This window comes from Strix aluco, chromosome 4 (assembly GCF_031877795.1).
Source record: "Strix aluco isolate bStrAlu1 chromosome 4, bStrAlu1.hap1, whole genome shotgun sequence".
NCBI classification, from domain to species: Eukaryota; Metazoa; Chordata; class Aves; order Strigiformes; family Strigidae; genus Strix; species Strix aluco.
The window spans coordinates 62,627,865-62,646,902 of NC_133934.1; the positions used below are offsets into that span (position 1 = coordinate 62,627,865).

Genomic DNA, 19,038 nt, shown 5'->3' on the forward strand with positions numbered 1-19,038 from the left:
GAGCTAATCTCCCAGCCCCACTCCAACTGGAGGCAGCTAGCACAGCCAGTCTACCTGCCTTGCTTATACACTGACATGCACATTTCCCCCTCCACCCCTTTAGAGAGAGGAGTATTACACACAGGACTGACATACCAAAGCTAGTTCTTTTTGTCGTCTGCTCTCCTGATACTAAATCAACTCTTAGCACAGTCTCCAGCATTTCAGTAATAGAAACAAAACAACTGTGAATTAAAAATTGGAGGCAGATCTTCAGCAACAAGAGCTGCAGAGGGGGAAAAAATAATTTTAAAAATTCTCATTTAAATCAGCAGCACTGATGAATGCTAATTGTTCCTAGGAGAGCTTGAAGGGGAAGAGTCTTCCAAGAGAGTAAGGACCACACGCAGTACTGCAGCTCTTGGGGCAGGGGAACAACCCACAACCTGGTCAACTCACTACAAGCACTAGGATTTGAGAGAAGATTATGTGAAGACAAGCCCAGGATACAATCTCTTCCATATTACGCTTCAGCTTTCCCCAAAATAACCCCTCTGGGCTGAGCAGACCAGATTCAAAGTGCATTTACATGGAATCACTAGGGTCTGATCCAAATTCCATGGCAAGTTAAAGACTCAGTATCGAAATGCCATTTATTTATGGCTCCACATTCTGGAGATTTAAGAACAACTGACAACGTGACTGAGCTTCTAAAAATCCATCAGGCATCTCACTTTCTACAAATTACGGCATAAGAGGGAGTGATGATACCCGAATTACACATTTCTAGCCCTTACCTCTTCTTCTGCCTACTCTAACGCACAGACTGACTGGGAAGGATCTTTAGCATCCATAAATCTTACGTGAAACAAGCTCACATCTCATGATGTGTAGCAAGGCACCCAACACTATCAGGCACTGCAGAAAGCAGCCCAATATGGCAAAGCACAAGGAATGGTATAAAAGTAGATGTTGCTCTGATTACAATTCCTTGAGTTTATGGTATGCATTCAATACTGCACCGTAACTGAAAACCCACCAGCCCAGTCCTACACTCTCTGTGATGGGCAGATTGCAGCATCTGTGTGGCATTGCATAAAAACCCACTGAGCATCCCACAGCTTGGAGCAGATTCATGAGAGAACAGAGATAGTCCTGCTAGGCACTGGGAGAATATTTGGGGGAGCTGCCCAGCACCAAATAATTTCCTGGCATCGGGGAAATTCAAAGTGGGGAAAAGCTTCTGAATTCTCCAACACGCTTTTAATTTCTTTCTTTCCCAGATCGTCTTTCCCAGATGAGTTGCTCATTGAGCAGCAGGAAATCTCTTCCAAATTCAAATAAAACCACATTACCAAACAACACAACCAATTCAAGAAATCATGATCACTGAAGGAACCAACTGAACAACTGCGAATGTGCCGTGGGGTAATAAACATCAGATGGCTCTAGGATTCATTTAACATGACTGTAGAGTTGATAAAATGGTTGTTAGAGATTTCTTCTAGGGAATCAGCAGTTTTATTTGCAATAAAGAGCTTCTGCTTGCTGTTCTTGCTGGGCCAAGGGTGCTCTTCCTAACAGAGGAAAACAGCAGATTTGCCCAGATCTTGTGGGAGCAGGTTAGCAGCAACTGAGGAGGCGGTGCGAGAATGAAGGTGGCCATAATTCATTCCCTCACTCTCACTCTTTTCTCATTTTAGCTTAAAGTACTTCAGCATGCCCAGCTGAAATGGATGAGAGAACTAGGGCCAGACAACCCTCAGAAGTAATAATTTTTTTTTCTCTCCAACTCCAATGGTTTAAGTATAGCTAAAGTTATTCAGAAAAGAAACAGTGACATTCCATTTGTGGGCATATTCACATCCAGAAAGGAGGTGTTACAGCTGCATGGGAAGGATGGGCACATCAAGTTTTTGTGCTTTCAAAACCTGTGCATGGCTCCCCACCTGCATTGCTGGAAAGGGTGGCTCTGCCCTAGCACTATGCAGCTATACTTTGGCTCTGAAGCCGTCTTCAGGTCCTGCACTTCTCCAAGTACTGGGGAAAAGATGTACAGCCTCATTCATCAAACCCCTTTACACAGCCCAGAACAGCAGGCTCTCTCCAACCCTTGGTAGCTGCCTGTCATCTTCACTACATAAAAGCTTTATCTGGAAGTTCAGAATTAGCAAAGTATTAGGTAGAATTCACAATTAGCCAAATAGATCTCAATTTTCCCATTCAGGTATTAACACAATAGGTGAAAGCAAACAGGGAATGGGTAGGCAATTATCACCCCTATTCACTGGGATGATGAAAGGGAAGCTGCCCACTTCTGCTGCTCATTCTCTACCGAACCAGCCTCATTCAACCTCAGCTTCCCCCAAACCAGTCCCTTTGGAGTATCCTGCATGTCCAAGACAACAGGGGACAAGCGGTCTTCTCAAGGGCAGAGGTAGCTGCAGGTACTCCTGGTGCTGCGTGGTACCTCTGGGTATTGGCTAAGGGACACCTGTACCTGTATTAGTCAGCTTTGACCCACTACATTTTTCAGTCCTGGTTGCTTAGCGTTATTAACTCCAAAAAGACATATAAAAAGATTATTCTGATGTGTTTATTTGGAAAAGTCATGCAGGTTTTTTGGTTGGCTATTTTGGGGTTTTTTGTTTGGTGTTTTTTTAAAGTGTTTATCTAAAACCGAACCATAATAATTATATCACAAACTTATTGCTTACATGGAAAGTTACCATCGTTTTTCATTGGGCCACTACAATATTCCTGAAATCCAGATATCCCACAAAAGGGAAACAGCCCTGGCTCCATTAATATCCTGATCAGCTACAAGTTGCTGAGAGCACAAGTAAAACTTAGTCCAAGAGCAAGTCCCTTGGAAGAGTCCACCTGTAATAACTATTGCTTATTTATTCTGTGCTTAGCTATGACAAGGACTAGTTGGGGACACAGCTATCTAACAGTGCTGGCTAGCCAGGGATTAGTGAAGGAGAGACATCAGGATCAGTGTGGGTGAATAAACTCAACATCCTCCTGAATCCCAAGAGAAAGAGACAGCCAGGCATTGCCCCAGAGATCTTGTCATCTCAATAAATAATGTGCCAAGTACATGGCTGCTCTTCATTCATTTCTTCAAAAACAGCTCGCTGGGAAGAGGGTTTTATCCTGATAACCCTTAAGCAACCTTAACTGCATGAGCTTTGCCTTTTGTCTTCAACAAAAAAGAAGAGTATTAGAGGTTTGTAGAAAGACAAAGAAATATTGAGAAAATTGTTTAAGGCACTCATGGCCCTTTTGTTTTTCCTCTCCAGTACCATCCAAGCCACTTTCCAGGTTGGCTTATTTTTTCCAACATGCTGCAGAGCAGACATACCAGCTTGGTCCCTCCCCTGCTCTTCCACACTGCCACAGACAACCCATCTTCTCTATTTATTGAGTGCTTGCTAGGACCGAAAGCAAACGTGATAGCCCTAATAAGAGGGTCTGATGTGCGCATTTGCATAGCCTGAACCAGAGAACATCAGATGGCTTAAGAGATGGTTGTGAGCTAAGGTTTCCAGAGCAAATCAAGACCAGGATAGGAACAAATAAACCTAGTCATCCTTCTTAGCAACTGCTTGGCAGCTGATATGTAACAAATAGTTACAGTTAGGTCAGTTTTTCAGACAGTACATGTCTGTACCATAACACCCATTCATTACCTAGGGTTAATAACTGCACAAATATATTTTCAGGATTCAGCAAAACTCTTCATCTCACAAAGCTACTTACCCCTCTTTGTGGCAAGATCTGTGTTGCATTTTTCAATTCTGTTTTTTAAAAAGTAATAGTTCTTAAAGAAGTCCAATAACAAAAACATTTTTATAATCACAGTAAAATATAATGGGAACTAAATTATGATACAATAATTCACACTTAGCTGCACAGAGGCCATTTGGCCTTCATCGTTGTGCCTGAATGTGCTGGGCGTGAATTACTACACTGTAATTCACATGCTGTCACATCTTATGGCTTAATAAACGCTAAAAAAAGAAAATAAAAAAAATCAGAGCACCTGAAGTTGGTTACTAGAGATCAGAAACTAGTCTTGCAAGGAAACAGTTACAAATGAAACAAGCATCGGAGGTTATAGGCCTGCAGGGTAGCACAACTCCCCCATTCTTACTGCTGTGAGAGCAAGCACATTTCCTACTGCTGTAGCTCAGAAAGAAACCCACATGTCATGCTGCTGTATGTCTTGTGTTAGGAAGCCTATAGGAAAGGATAAATGCCATGCATTAGTTTGGGCCCTAGACACCAGCTTTCTTCTATAGTTCAAATCCTATAGCTCCAACTTCATTGCAACTAGAGTTGTGCTGATTGCAAAGGGTTGCATGTCCCAAATAAAGCATGCTTTGGTACTAATGGCAAGTGAATATAGTACAAGATCTCGTTTCCCTCCCCAACACAGGAAGATGCTATAAGCAGACACACTTGCCAAACACTGAATAAAAAAAAAAAAAAAAGAAAAAAAAGAAAAAAAAACAGAAAATCCCTTTAAAATCTTCCTTATTTAGTGTGAAATTCAGACATGAAAGAAGTGGTTCTGCACACAGACCTCTGCACTGCTTAATGGCTTAAGCAAGAATTAAACAGTGTATAGAGTCTTTGCAAGGTTGAATTTCACCCTCTATCAGCTTATAGATTGGTCAGTCATCAGATGGGGAACTAAATACTCCCAATTTTAGTACATTGCTGCTAATGAAAGCACTGTAGTATATCCATTAGAACAGCCACCCCTTTTTATCAGGAAAAACCTTCCTCGATCACTTGTTCCACTATGGAAAAGGTGGCACGGCTGCAGGTAATATAAATTGCCAAGAATAGCAAATATTATAAATATTTCAAGGATGATTAATTTTTTAAAACAATGAAGTTAGGCAGAAGCCTGGAAGTCAACTTGGCTATTTCACAACTAATAAAACATGTCTCTTGTATTTCATTTTGACTATATAAAGAGTATTGTAGTAAAAGGCAATTATCCACCATTCACTAGCTAACATAACACTTGTACAAGTATAAAAGAAACACAGTATGTATTTTAAGCAGTGACAGTATTTCCACTATATTAAAATAGTAGTGAGGCAAATGTTCAGCTCACATTAAACAGCACTCTGTCACCAAGGACCAGCTTGTTCGCATCATATATTCCCCCAAGAAAGATAATGCTGCTTGCTTTAACAGAATCATTGTCACCAGGCAACTACTAGTGCTGTTCAGTAATAAATATTTCCACCGTTCCCACAGAAACTGGCTTGGCATCTGGACCTGCTAGTGCCTAGAGAGATCAGCTTGACCTCTGAGCGCCATCTTTTCACAAAGACAGAGCCCTCCCTCACCACGGTTGTCTCCCAGAAACATTGTGAAGATGGCACAGAAGCACAGAGGGTGAGAACAGGACAGCAGACGAGGCTCTCTTCCTTGCAGCTGCAATGACTAGAAAGGACTTCAAATTTCATTTTCTGCTCTGCAAACGATAAACTTGTTCAGCCCCATCTTGAACAAATTCTCATACAGAGAGACAAGATGGCACTCGGCCCTAAATGCAGGAAGGTCACTTTACAATTATGCCATGAATCTGCATAAATAAATTCTTGGAGGCAACTCATTTTCTGGAAGTTCAGAATTGGGCCAGCAGCAATGGTAGCCCTGACAGTTTGGTGCTGTCAAGTGTCAGTAGTAGGCCTTAAGTTTCATAAAAATACCAGGATCCAGGCCTTGTCAGAACTAGAACTTATTTTAGCTTAAACTTAGCTCCATCACCAAAGTTATTTAAGAAACCTTTGCTGCACTTGGACCTTGCTCTAGGATCAGATGACTCTCGTCTAGCCTGTCCTAGCTGCAATAGCAAAACTACTCTAATGTCAGATACCTATTGTTTGTCCTGTAATTTCAGCCAGGTTTTTGTTATATTATTGCCTAACTTGTCCTGGCTTCAGTCTTGCTTAGTTTTGGGCAAGTGTGTGGTTCTAGCCCAGAAAAATCACATTGTATATCAAGAAAAAAGATTAAGAAACTTAAGTAATCATGGCAATGACTAACTAACCCCATGGATCATCAGGAGGGAACAGTCTGCAACTCATTAACAAATACAGGGTTAAAACATATAAAAAATAACCCCAGGCAGCTGCAAGACCAAGGAAGAACCAACCCCCTCAACTGACACCCCACTTTGCCCAAGCAGGAACCAGGATGCTGACAGCTCACTCCCATGACACAACCGCAGGGCAAAAGTTTAGCATCAGAGGAAACAGGCAGATTGCCATGCCTGTTGACTTTATTGCATTTGTAACTATCTCCAACAGAAACTAGGCAATTTGGATTATTCCTTTAATCTGATAATAGTAAATGGTTGTCCATTTTTGGATTAGACTCTTAAAGCATTAGAGTAACAACAACAAAAAAAATAATCGTTCTTCACTGCCCATCATGAAATTATGCACACAGTACAATCCATAAAATAATTTTCAATTAAATAGTAATAAAACAATCTGATGGGATGATACAGATCTTTGTATACAACAGGCCTTCAGCTCTTTTCCAAAGCCTAGAATAAGTTACTTGTTTGGAGACATGCAAAATTTCACCCTACAGCGACCACTATGGTATCCTTCCTATCCTGCTCTTAGCAGCATGCAGTTCTGAATCCTTTTATCTCCATTATTATTTTTGTCCAGCAGTCTGGAAGTTTTAAATCTCAACTCTCAGCCACACATGAGCATGACAGCAATGTGACAGAGCAGGTGTACATCTCTCCAGACTTGCAAACCGAGCTGCTGCCTGTCACGTCTGTCTCGTCGCTGGTGAACTTTGACAGTGTTCATTTGTGGGTAAAGAGAAATCTGCTTTGTTTGGGGTCAAGGGGAGGAAGGCTAAGGAAGATAAGAACAGCTGCTCATTCCAGAAAGTGCCTCCGGGAAATCCACCCCATTACAGACAAAGAGGATCAGTTTGCTCAGGTGTACATGGGGAGATGCAAGACAAGGAGCGCTTTCCCGGGGGTCCAAGTCTTCAGATGCTTTGGGAAAAGCTTCCAAATGGGGGCCAAAAGGATGCAGCGTTGCAAAAGCCCTTCCATAGCAAAGCCCTTGCAAAGGATGACTAAGCCTTTGTTTTTGTTGTTGTTGCTGGTGATTTGTTGGTTTTATGTTTGTTTGTTTTTATTCTCTGGTATTTTTGCTTTCTATTTTGTATAATTCTCTAATTTTGTACAACAGCTTTAGTTTTATCCAACAAATGGTTTTACAGGTTTTGCCAGAGCTTAGGAGAGGGGATAGCTTTCTGGGGGGCTTCCACACTAGTCCGAGTTCTGCTGTCTATGCAAGCTGTAAGCTATTTTCCACTCAAGTGAAGGGCAACAGTAAAGAAACCATCCACTACTCAAATCTGCTATTATCTCAAGTATTTCACATGGTTTCAGGTTTTTATGAGCTATGATCAGAGCAGTCCAAGTAAAACCAGCCAGTACAATGCCTGTGCATTTAGGATACAGCAGATTAACATCAGCACCAAGAAACTGCAAGGATTCATGACTTTTTCCCCTTTCATTATTTCTACAGCTTATCAACAAGATGACATTGTACCAGGGCAGTATCCTGGAAGATTACTTTTCATCTTGCAGATCTCTGAAGTCGTACACCCTTTGACTCCACACCTATCATCACAACCCAAGTCACACAATATACTCCAAGAAATAAGATAGCTAAAAAAAAAAAAAGCCCTCAAGAAACCCCAAAACAACAACAAAAAAAAAAAATAAATCCCAACAAATTTATGAGATCACTGGCCTAAGAAATCTGTCTATAACATAGCTACCACTACAGACGAAGAGACTGTGTCAGGAAACTCAAAAAGGGAATGAGATGCAGCAAGGTCAGTCAGTAGAAGTAGTTTGTGTCAACTCTGGCAATCACTACAGGGGACAGGAGTTGTTCCAGCCCATGAAACAGGAACTCAAATGCTTGAGTTCTTTTAAGCATAAAATATGAAAGTTTTCTATATGCAGTGAAAGGGGATTATTAAAGAAAATAAGCAGGGCTTAACTGGACTATTTTTATATGCAAAGTGAGGCTGTGGCATGTGTTTAAACATACATATACTGTTTTCAGGCTAGCAAGAACCTCGGCATTGATGCCAGCTTGCCATTCACTTTAGGCAGCCTTCTGCAGGTGCTTGCAGGGAGAGGGGCAGCAAGGGAGAGCACCTGAAAGCCATCAGACATTCAGTCTCTGATTTCAAACCCTTGGAAGCCCCATTAGACTATTTATTCCAATCTTTGATACAATTCTGATTTTTATGTGCATGTTCTTCAGTCCCCATGGGAAACTGGATGGGTTTTTGACTGCCCAGTGCTAGCTGATACCAAACATACTCAAACATCACATTACACAGCTAAACTGCAGTATTCTCCCTTCATTTAGTATCAGGAACGTACCACCCTCAAACAACCAGATACATGCTCAGTACCTGTTTCCCCCAAGAAAAGCAACAGGCCGAAGTTTGGAGATGGTAGCTGCATCCCAGCTAATCTTAGACATCAAAACAGGAAGAACAAAACCAAATCCTTTGGCTCAGACCAAATGTCTTCACACCCCAATGTTCAAAGCTAGCTGTGAGCCTCTACCACACCTTCACTAGCAATTTATAGGGATCAGATAACACGTGTGTTGGTTAGATGCGTGATGGTCAGATTTACCACCAACTGCTACAAAAACCACACAAAAACTACAAAAGCCACACCCTGTACATTTACTTTGTAGAAGAATATAAAGGGTAGAAATATTTCCAGGCACCTAATTTTTACATGTCTGGTGTTTGCTCACATGTAGCATAATACAACTCCTACGATACTTGTGACATTTTCATTTACTGCAACTATCAGGCAGAATTTTCCAGCTACAGTGGCACTGTGAATTTAAAACAGAACCGCCAGAGGCATATTTAAATTGTTAACATTGTTTAATTATAAAGATTTACAAAACATTTACCATTTAACTTTCCTGGAGAAGGATGGAGAGCACCCTTCCTAATAGCTCTTTCATTCCACCCCAATTGGTTGGCTCAGTTTAAACAGTCATTCTAATTTTCAAGTCAGCAAGGAGTTTTGCTTGAAGAGCAATAGCACAGATAACATTTGTGCCCAAAGGTGTTATAAGCGATATGAGCAGACAGGTTGTGCTCTATAGGTATGTTCAGCCCATTACACATATTTCATTTTTTTAACCTCCTTTGCTGTAAAATTTTGCTCTAGTGTTTTAGCACGTACACAGTGCATGTAAAACAAAAAGTCTGATGAATATTTTAAACACAGGGGCCCACAGCCTACATAAAGAAAGTCACATTATTTACGGACATGCTCCCACTGACCAGTATTTAAAAATTACATCCTTGGGGGAGTTCACCTTCCATTTAGGCATCATGAAAATCATGCAGCAAGATTTTTCCAAAGCTCTGCTCTGAGCATTTAGCAACCATCACTGCAAACAGGAGCTCCTATAAACCCTTCAGCACTTATGAAACCTGGCAACTTACTTCTGGGGCCTACATTTGGGTTACTCATATCAAAAAACCCCCCAGGCCTCAAAATCTTACTCCAAAGAATTAAACATGTCAGATTTCACTTAACATTTGCTTGCCTAATAAAAAGACCAAATTTTTCTGCTAGAGTTCTGTATTGGGTTTGTGTGGCAAGGTTTTGGTAGCAGGGAAGCTACAGGGGTGACTTCCGTGAGAAGCTGCTTGAATCTTTCCTATGTCCGACAGACCCGCCACTGGCTAAGGTCAAGCCCATCAGCAGCAGTGGTAGCACCTCTGGGGTAACATATTTAAGAAGGGAAAAAGAAAACCTGTGCAACAGCAATTGCAGCCAGAGAGAGGAGTGAGAACAACTCTGCAGACACCAAGGTCAGTGGAAGGAGGAGGGGGAGGAGGTGCTCCAGACACCGGAGTAGAGATTCCCCTGCAGCCCGTGGTGAAGGCCATCGTGAGGCAGGTTGTCCTTTTGCACCCCTCTGAAGGTTAAAAGCAAGCAGATCTCCACCTGCAGCCCATGGAGGACCCAATGCCAAAGCAGGTGGGTGCCTGGAGGAGGCTGTGACCCCATGGGAAGCCCATGCTGGAGCAGGCTCCTGGCAGGACCTGTGGGACCCGTGGAGGGAGGAGCCCAGGCTGGAGCAGGTTTGCTGGCAGGACTTGTGACCCCATGAGGGACCCACACTGGAGCTGTCTGTTCCTGAAGGACTGTAACCCATGGGAGGGACCCACACTGGAGCAGTTCATGAAGAACTGCAGCCCACAGGAAGGACTCACGTTGGAGAAGTTCGTGCAGAACTGTCTCCTGTGGGAGGGACCCCACGCTGGAGCAGGGAAGGGTGTGAGGAGTCCTCCCCCTGAGGAGGAAGGAGCAGCAGAAAAACAATGGGTGATGAACTGACCACACCCCTCATTTCCCCATCCCCCTGTGCCACTCTGGGGCAGGAGGTAGAGAAGTCTGGAGTAGAGCCTGGGAAGAATGGAGGATTGGGGGGAAGATGTTTTTAAGATTTAGTTTTATTTCTCATTATCCTACTCTAATTTGATCAGTAATAAATTAAACTAATTTTCCCAAGTCAAGTCTGTTTTGCCCATGACAGTAGCTGCTGAGTGATCTCTCTGTCCTGATCTCGACCCACGAGCCTTTCATTGTATTTTCTCTCCCCTGTCCAGCTGAGGAGGGGAGTGACAGAGTGGCTTTAGTGGGCACCTGGTGTCCAGCCAGGGTCAACCCACCACAAACTCACACATCCCTGCAGCACAACAGCTGTGTCTGACACTGTTAGCTCAGTTCTCAGATGCAGCCTAGCTGTCCAGCATGGTGCTGCACCTAATGACTCCACATTGCTAGATGGGCTACACAGTGTGCCAGGCTAAGGCAACTACACTGATTTTGGTTCTTCTTGGTTCAAGGCCACTGAGATAATGGGAGCCTCCATCTTTCAGCAGAGCGTGGAAACATCTGCTGCAATATGCTTGACATCACAGTCTAACATGATGATGAGTAAGATCCCACACCCTGGAGCTGTGGCTGAAGGGGAACATGCAGCCCCTTTCTGAGCAGTATTAACAGAAGGGAAATTCATTTCCACGCAGAAGACAGGAGAGACAATCCCACTGACACACAGCCAACAGAATAGGTTTGTGCATGAGGAAGAAAGTCTGCCTTAACGTAGCAGCTAAACTTGGTAACAGAAATCTTTATGCGTGACCAGAGCTCTTTGTTTCACGGCTTAACTAGTCATAACATAACCTGGGAATTCAAAGACCTGGGGTGGAAGTAAGGAGAGAAATCAACAACCTGGAAAAAAACCACACCATTAGGTAAAAGATGTAGGCAAAATTCTTGTTGTTTTCTATTCTCTCTTCCCTTCCCATAGGCAAATTTACACCATCTCTCACTCACCATGGGCTAACGGTGTTAAGAGCATTGTGAAGAACAGCAGCTGTGATGACCACATGACTGTGAACGAGGGCTTGAAAGTATCCCAGCAAACGAGGGTTCAAACAAAACAAGGTGAGTGTCCTCCTGCACTTGCTTCCAACACTTCAACTGTTGGCCTTCAATTCACATCCGAAAAGGGGAAAAAAAACAATAAAAAATAATAATAATAATAAAAAAAATCCCACAACCAGTATCCAGAGTCTGAGACCTACAAATGAGAAAGGAAAAAAAAATGCAGTTAGTAAAACAGTAAGATAGGTGTTTTCAATCAAGTCTTGCTGTGTTTCTTTGCTGCCAACAGCTGTAAAGGCAAACGTGTCTCCCCCACCCCCCAGACCTTCATATGTACGCACATTCCAACGTACAACAGAAATTAAAACTTGTCCCTGTGCAGAGTGCCAGTTTGTGCATCATTAATGCTCTGCTTCCTCTCTCAAAACAGGGCTTAAGACAGCAGTTTGGAACAGTGATGCCCAGGGGTCCAGAGAGTCCACAGGCTTGAAAGCTGACTAGAAAAAACAGGTCCTATCCTATGTACATGGGACTTCTAAAACAGGGTGCAACTCTCCTGAAAGCGTTTGGATGTCTATAAATCACAAGCCAACAGACATTCCAGAGCTGAAATGGGTTTAACTGGTGCCTAGGCTCTGTGCTGATCTCTTAAACAGAAATAAGTTTCCACCCCAGCCACTTCTTTTTCACCCAAACCCCTCAAATACAGGGGGGTCAAAGAGTAAATGCAAGCTCCTGAAAGAGCACACTTGCCAGCGTGCTGGCAAGTCAACAAACTGCCAACAAGAGAGGTCACTGCCACTTGGTCCAGGCCATACCTGTGAGCATGTATTGGAAGCACGGTGCTTTAGGAGAAAACTCAACTGAGAGTTGTGACAGAGCTGAACTCCCTGGCCTGCCTCCCAATTCCCTTCAAAAAGAAACCTTTTTTCAATATATGTAAACACATACACATCAGCTTGGCTGGTCCCAGCGCAGGGGATAAGACACCCAGGCAACAATCCCACTTGTTCTTTAACCTCCTGCACTTTATGTAATGCAGGAGGACACGCTGGCCAAAAATTATCTATGCATACATCTGCTACATGTCCTGAATGACTTGGGCAGGAACTGAGCCCAGTGCTTCCCCAGGTAGCCAGGCATTGCACTCTTTTCTGCTAAGACCTTTCACTCCCCTTTGCATTTCTCCTATGTTTCCGCTTCTGAGGCTAACACCAAGATACCAGGCAGTGGGATCAGTAATTAATGGTTTGGGAGCATGTCTGCTGATGATATGCCTAAAAGTCTCTTTATCTCCCCATTTGAGGTGCCCTGTATGGCTTTTAATCACTGAATCTGGACCAGGCTTTGAACCCAAGTAGAGCCTAAAAGTCACCCTCACCCTATAGCTACTTCCATATAGTGACTGCAGACACTTACTCCTAGTCGAATACCGCTCCGCAGTTATTCACTGTAGGATTAAAAATAATGGTCTTGTCCATCCCACACACTTACAGGAAAGCACACGGAAAATCTGAATCCATGCTTGAATAGAAGCTCTTACTCATTTAATCGGAGAAAGTATTCCAGCTTCCCATCATTTTAATCTCTCAAGAAGGGGCTAGATGGCTACAGTGACTCAAACTTGGCAGGAAAAACACAACTATACAAAGTTAAACCATGGCATCAGTTTGAGACTTAGCTCTCTGCTGACTTTAAAATGATGATAAAATATGAGGAATTGAAGAGTACTTTGCATATCTGTTTTGAACTCCCTAGACTCTGCAGCCTTCACAGCACTGGTCTAATTAAAAATCTCTCCAAAAAATCTCTGATCAACAGAAGTTATTCTTCTCTGAGCAGAGAAGCTGTTTTTGCCAACTTTTGTTCTTACCCAAAACCCAGTTTGAGCCAAAAAGCTATATCAAAAACTGTGCTGCATGCCATTGTGATGTGGGTATATTTCTGAAACTCTGGCATGACAAAGTGGCCTTTGTTTTGCCTCCTATCTTTGCTGATCAACTAAATCAAACCCTGCATTGTTCAGAACCAAAGTCTACAAGGAAGCTGCATTTTTTTCTGATAAACATATCTGCTTGTACTGCCAAGATTTTTTCTCCTGCTCTACTCTCCTCCGCAGTCTATCCCTGTAATTCGTTCACTCCAAATGTAACATTTAATTTCCAAAGCTTTTTCTCAGCTCTAACTGGGGTGACTAAAAAGCCCAAGGTCAATATGCAGTCAAGTGACTTCTTTATAGACATCCTTGAAATTAAAACTTTGCTCGAGCTGCGACTAAATCAGAATGGTCACTGATAATATTTAAAGCCTGTTTTCCAAAGGGGGAGAAAACTCGTGAATATTTTAAATCATACGTTCTAAACAGCGATCAAGTTTTCCATTTATATTTTAGGAAGCTACCAGTACACACCAAACTACACCACTGGCCATTACTTATGAATGCTTCTTCTACAGCATCTTCTGTAGTTTTAGAAGTGAGAAGCTTTTTCACTACAAAATTTGAGAAGGCATACAGAGACGTGGGAAGGCTATCCCAGCTCAGGTACACTTCCCTGAAGCAAAAACTCAGGCAGGCAGTGAAGGAGTGGAGGTTTGTTTTCTGATTTTTATTTGTTTAAGCTGAATCAAGTTCTCGTTAATCTAAATCTCTTACAGATAACATTAAGGTGCAGTAAAAGGTTTTTGGATGTAAACTGAAGAAGCCACAAATTAATTATGCTACCTATCCCAGAGAAGGGATGATTGTCAACAAAATAGTTACACAGTGGTCTTTAAAACTGTTTTTATCTGTCTATATATTCCTGCATGAGAGGATTCAAGGATTTTTTCTATGGTCTCATGGGCTGGGGCTGAATGAACAAAAGGATTCACCCGCCCTCTGCAGAGTCCAAATACTAATTTTGGGAACTAATGCCTTGCAACCACCAGAACCACAAATAAATGTTTTATCCTACTAGAAAGAGCAATATCCAGTCAAAAAGCTCCAGTGCAAAACAGAGATGATAGGAGTAGCTCAGCATTATGCACCATTTACTCTGGTTGTAAATCTGGCCCAATATTCCAAGCCCTACTTTCCTTTCTGCCAGAGTAGAACAAGCCAGGGACACAACCTGTCAGGTTGTGTCTGCGCACCCTGGCTGGTACAGCCTTGCCCCTAAGCCTGCTCCTACAAAGACTTCAACCTCTTAAGCTTAAGCTCATGCACAAATCTTAACAAATCCACAATGTGTCTGGAGAAATGCCAAAGCTGTTTAATAACATGGGGCACCACTATATTAACCAAACACATTGTAATGCTACAAAATTCTGGGTGGTTTTGTATTTCATTCAATCAAATAATCATAATCTGCTTGTGAACTGGATATCTGCAGGGGAACAGCTAGATAGGAAACTACTGGAAGAACCCTTTTTCTTAAGTCACACAACCCCTCTCAAGCAGCATTATGAGATGCAGAAAGAGGCCTGCAAAACAAAGTTAACTTAATCTTTGGATTCCCTCCAGGTAAAGTACAGCCAAAGAGAGAAACTAGAGCACATATCTGTGAACTATTCAATGCAGAGTGTTACATTTATTGATGCAAGAAGGGGATACACTATCAGAGTGAAAAATTTAAGGCTTACACTTGACCTAAGGGGTTTGGAAACAAACCACAAAGACAACACAGCCTGCATTGATTTAAAAGAAAGTTCTTCTGCTCACTGACCTTTCTGCCCATAGGGCTGCCCCCGACACCCTCACAGTCTGATCTGCTGCCAAGCGTCACCCAAACCTGATTTGCATGCTGGCAGTTCCCAAAAATCCAACTCAAAGCGGTACTGACAGAATAGGAGAAAGCCAAAGGAAACTAAGGCCTCGTGATGAAGAGATGAGCAGTGAAGTATTCGTCAAGGCGTTGTTCATAAAAGAGCATTATAGATACACTGACAAACTCAACGTCTACCCAAGTCTGTTCTGCAGCAGTTGATGTCAAGCAGCACATGGAGCATTTTCTGAGCTCATCTGTCAACGGTCTACAAGGAGGGTGAAAAAGAAAAGGAAACCAGTTCATCTGGTGAGTGAACAGATAGGCTGAATTCAAAGTAGAATTTAGAGCAGCACAAGCCAAACCTGTCAGAAATCCACTTAATTACTGCCTTCCTCCAAACATGAGCATTTGCACCTGCACAAAGCTGGACACTACCCCTTCTCACATGGCAAAAGCTGCCTGCCTTCCTCAGGTATCTAGCATTTTCCAGAGAGTGGGGGTATGGCCACAGGAGGTGCAAGAGTGTTTTACAAGGGGGCTCATTAGCAAAAGCCAGATAGAAATGCCCTCTTTTTCTTATCCAGTCTTACTTGCTGCAATTTTCTCCCCACCCCTGAAAGTGTGCAGAGTAAAACCAGCTTAAACAAAACAGTGATGCAAGGATTACTCTATATCTCTTAATAGAAAAGATTCCTGCACTTATCTCCTCCTTTGGCAGAAGTTGCTTACTAAGTAGAAAATAAGAGACATGTTTCAAACAACTATTGATTAAACCCACTATTTACAAGGGGGAAAGTTTGGAAGTAATTAAACTCCTTGAAGCTGATGGGCCAAGCTAGATCACCATTCTCAGCATCTGCTACTGGAGACAGTTTATTCCAATGTTTTCAGAATTTCACTGAAAGGGAAGAGAAATAACCCAAGCAAGGAAAAAGATAGCATGCAATCTGCAAAAGTAAATTAACTGCAATTTAATGTTAGAAAATTTCTTTTAAGTAAAAGAATGACCTGCATGGCCCCTCCCATTATAAATGGCTAAACAAAAGAATTGCTCCAATACATCTGGTCATCAGTTGTCTGAAAAACACATTTTTTCATTTATTTTTTGCAACATTACTGAAAAAGTTTTGTCCCTCCTATCTCTTTACAACTTTACCCTATTTCAAATCCTTTTCCCTGTCAGGTACTCAGGATGTAGCTCCACAGTCACTCTGCAGTGGCAGCAACACAACCTGCCACATAAAACGTCATGCAGACATAACTGACGGTATAACACAGGGGGAGCAGGACAGAAGCAGGCTGCACTCCTGGCATTTCAATGGAACCACATGCACTTTCAACTCCTAGCCACTCGCTTAAGTTACCACTACAGGGACGTGGTTATTTATGGGCAGATTTTAGCATAAGCATTTTTAAGAAGTCAGGAACATGTTTCTGAGACACATAAATTGAATTGTCTGTAAACTTTTATCTGTGTCTGCATTTATCCCAGGAGAAGTTTCATGCTATACTGCAAATGCTCATAAAGTCAGAGTTCTCACAGAGTTCAGGAAAACAGGCTATTGTTTCTCAAAACATCAAGTGGCAGCCATGGCTTTTGGCTCTTCATTTCAGGTTTTAAGTTTGCTAGATGATTTGCACTGTGAGAGACACAGTGAGTCTTCTTAGGGTGAGTGGACTCACCAACTTGAGGTTCAACCTGCTCACATCTATGTCCTCTTTCTGTACCACAGACCCTGCTCCCATTCTTTCTCATGTCTCTGCTGGGGCTGTGAACTCAGAAGGAAACTCCTCAAACCTCTCACCCCATATGCACAAAACTACATGGTATTTTCAAGTCCCTATTTCCAAACAAGGTTTAAAAAGAGCACTTGGGCCACTGCCCCTAATTGCACATTCCTGTATATTAACATTCATTTCATCTACGTACTCTCTGAAAACCTAAGACCATTCTCCCATTTACTTCCCCTTTACATCTTACATAGCACTCTGAGAAGTAATTTTAAAAACCTTAAAAGCAAGCAACAAAGGCAACGTCTAATAAATTTGTGTTCACCCTAGATTCTCAGGTATCACTGCAGTGCTACTTACACTCCCCCTGAGAGGAGCAGACGAGGCAGCAAGGAACCAGCTCAAACCAAGCCTCATCAACCACTGGTTTAGGCTATAATTCAAAGTGACAAAGAACTCTAAATGTACTATGGGATTCGCTGCAAAATAACTCTCGAGCGTTAACTGAGTTAATTCATTTCAGATTAATCAAGCCTTTGATAAGAGCACACCTGAACACAAACCAGCTGAATATAGTAGCTTTTTTTTTCTTCCTGTGTAGGTGAAATGAAGGCTTTTGTGCTTTTCCAAAGGTCAAAAGGGGAACTTAAGCTATCAGCTGGCTTATTGGTTTTCCCATTCAATCCAGGATCAAAGCAATTCCAGCAGAAAATGATAACCAAACTAAAAGTGAAGCTACTCACACATCTTGTGACTTCACATGAGATGACAGGGGAAGGAACAGAGAGAAAAGGAAGAGTCTTGGAAACATGGTCCAGAAGCTTAGAAAGGTTGTACTGAATCATATGCATGAATATCACAGCTACTGAATGCTCCAGCCTTTCTTTAAGTGCTTACTGGTTATCCTCAGCAATATACTTCATTACAGATTTAAAAGAAGAAGGCACTTCATTCACAAGGTCCCTACATGTACGCAAATATATGATAACACATGCAAAATTTCAAAAGGTGCAGAGTATCATCTCAGGATGTGGTAAAATATGCAAATGTTTGTATTGCATTACCACCCCTAGGATCAGCAGGATTTCTGAAAACTGATTAGGAAAAACTTGGTACTCTCACTGGTTAAGCACCACCTGCTAAAGCAGCTCTCAGCTGGCAAGAAGCAAGTCAGCCTCCCCACCACTCCAAACCCCATCAGGGGAAAAACCCTACAAGTCTTGGGAAAAGCTAAGTAGCTCTTTGAGCAAGCTGCATAGCACCGTAAACTTCTGACTACCTGAAACACTCCTATTTCATCATCGTATACAGCAATTATTACAACAGTGTTCTGCAAATTTTTGGGGAAGTGTTAATGTCCTTCTCAAAAATTTATTATACCTATGTAATACACCACCTTTCTCAAATGTTTTAGTTAGTAGCACATCTTTATAGAGGGAAAATAATACATAGGCAAGCACTCCTCACAGTATTGCCAACAGTTATGATTTCACTGCAAAACTCTCAGTATGTGGCAGCTCCTTGCAATAATGAAAATTTCAGCTTTCAAGTAAATTTCTCCTTACAGAGAAGAGCTGAAAAATAGGACCCAAATGCAGCTCAGAGGCTTAGTAAACCAGTGGTAAATAAACATAACTCAACATATTTATTTGATTTGAAATTCGCATGACTTTTAATCAAATGTCAATTTTTTCTGTGAATGATTCATGATGTTGAAAGCCTGGGTTTGACAATACTCTCGCAATGCTTATTTGCATTCCACAGAGCCTTTGGCAATTCTTCTGTGACAAATAAAACATGTGTGGTGTGTGCATTGAAAATGGAGACAAGCTTATCGCCAGGGTCAGCATAATTTTAACTTCCCTTTGCTACCATTAGCAGAGGCTGTATTTCGAGGGATCACCTCTTCCATACATACGGCCCCATTTATTCAAGTGTCTTACCATGGCTGTAATTGTGACAGCACAGATTTTGCATTGGGTCTTGCTTTAACCTGAGGAAGTGACAGCCTTTAAGGAGAAAATTAGCCAAAGGAAATGACAGAAAATTCCAGGAGAGTTC

General features: G+C 42.1%; 1 protein-coding gene across 1 annotated transcript in view; it reads right to left on the reverse strand.

The window, feature by feature from the left end:
* ADGRL3 (adhesion G protein-coupled receptor L3) overlaps positions 1-19,038 on the reverse strand; it is a 514,763-nt gene that overhangs the window by 319,511 nt on the left and 176,214 nt on the right. Inside the window, exon 4 of the mRNA XM_074823334.1 lies at positions 11,450-11,696. Within this exon, the coding sequence (XP_074679435.1) occupies positions 11,450-11,504 (55 nt within the window). The 5' untranslated portion in view covers positions 11,505-11,696. The remainder of the gene's footprint in view (positions 1-11,449; positions 11,697-19,038) is intronic.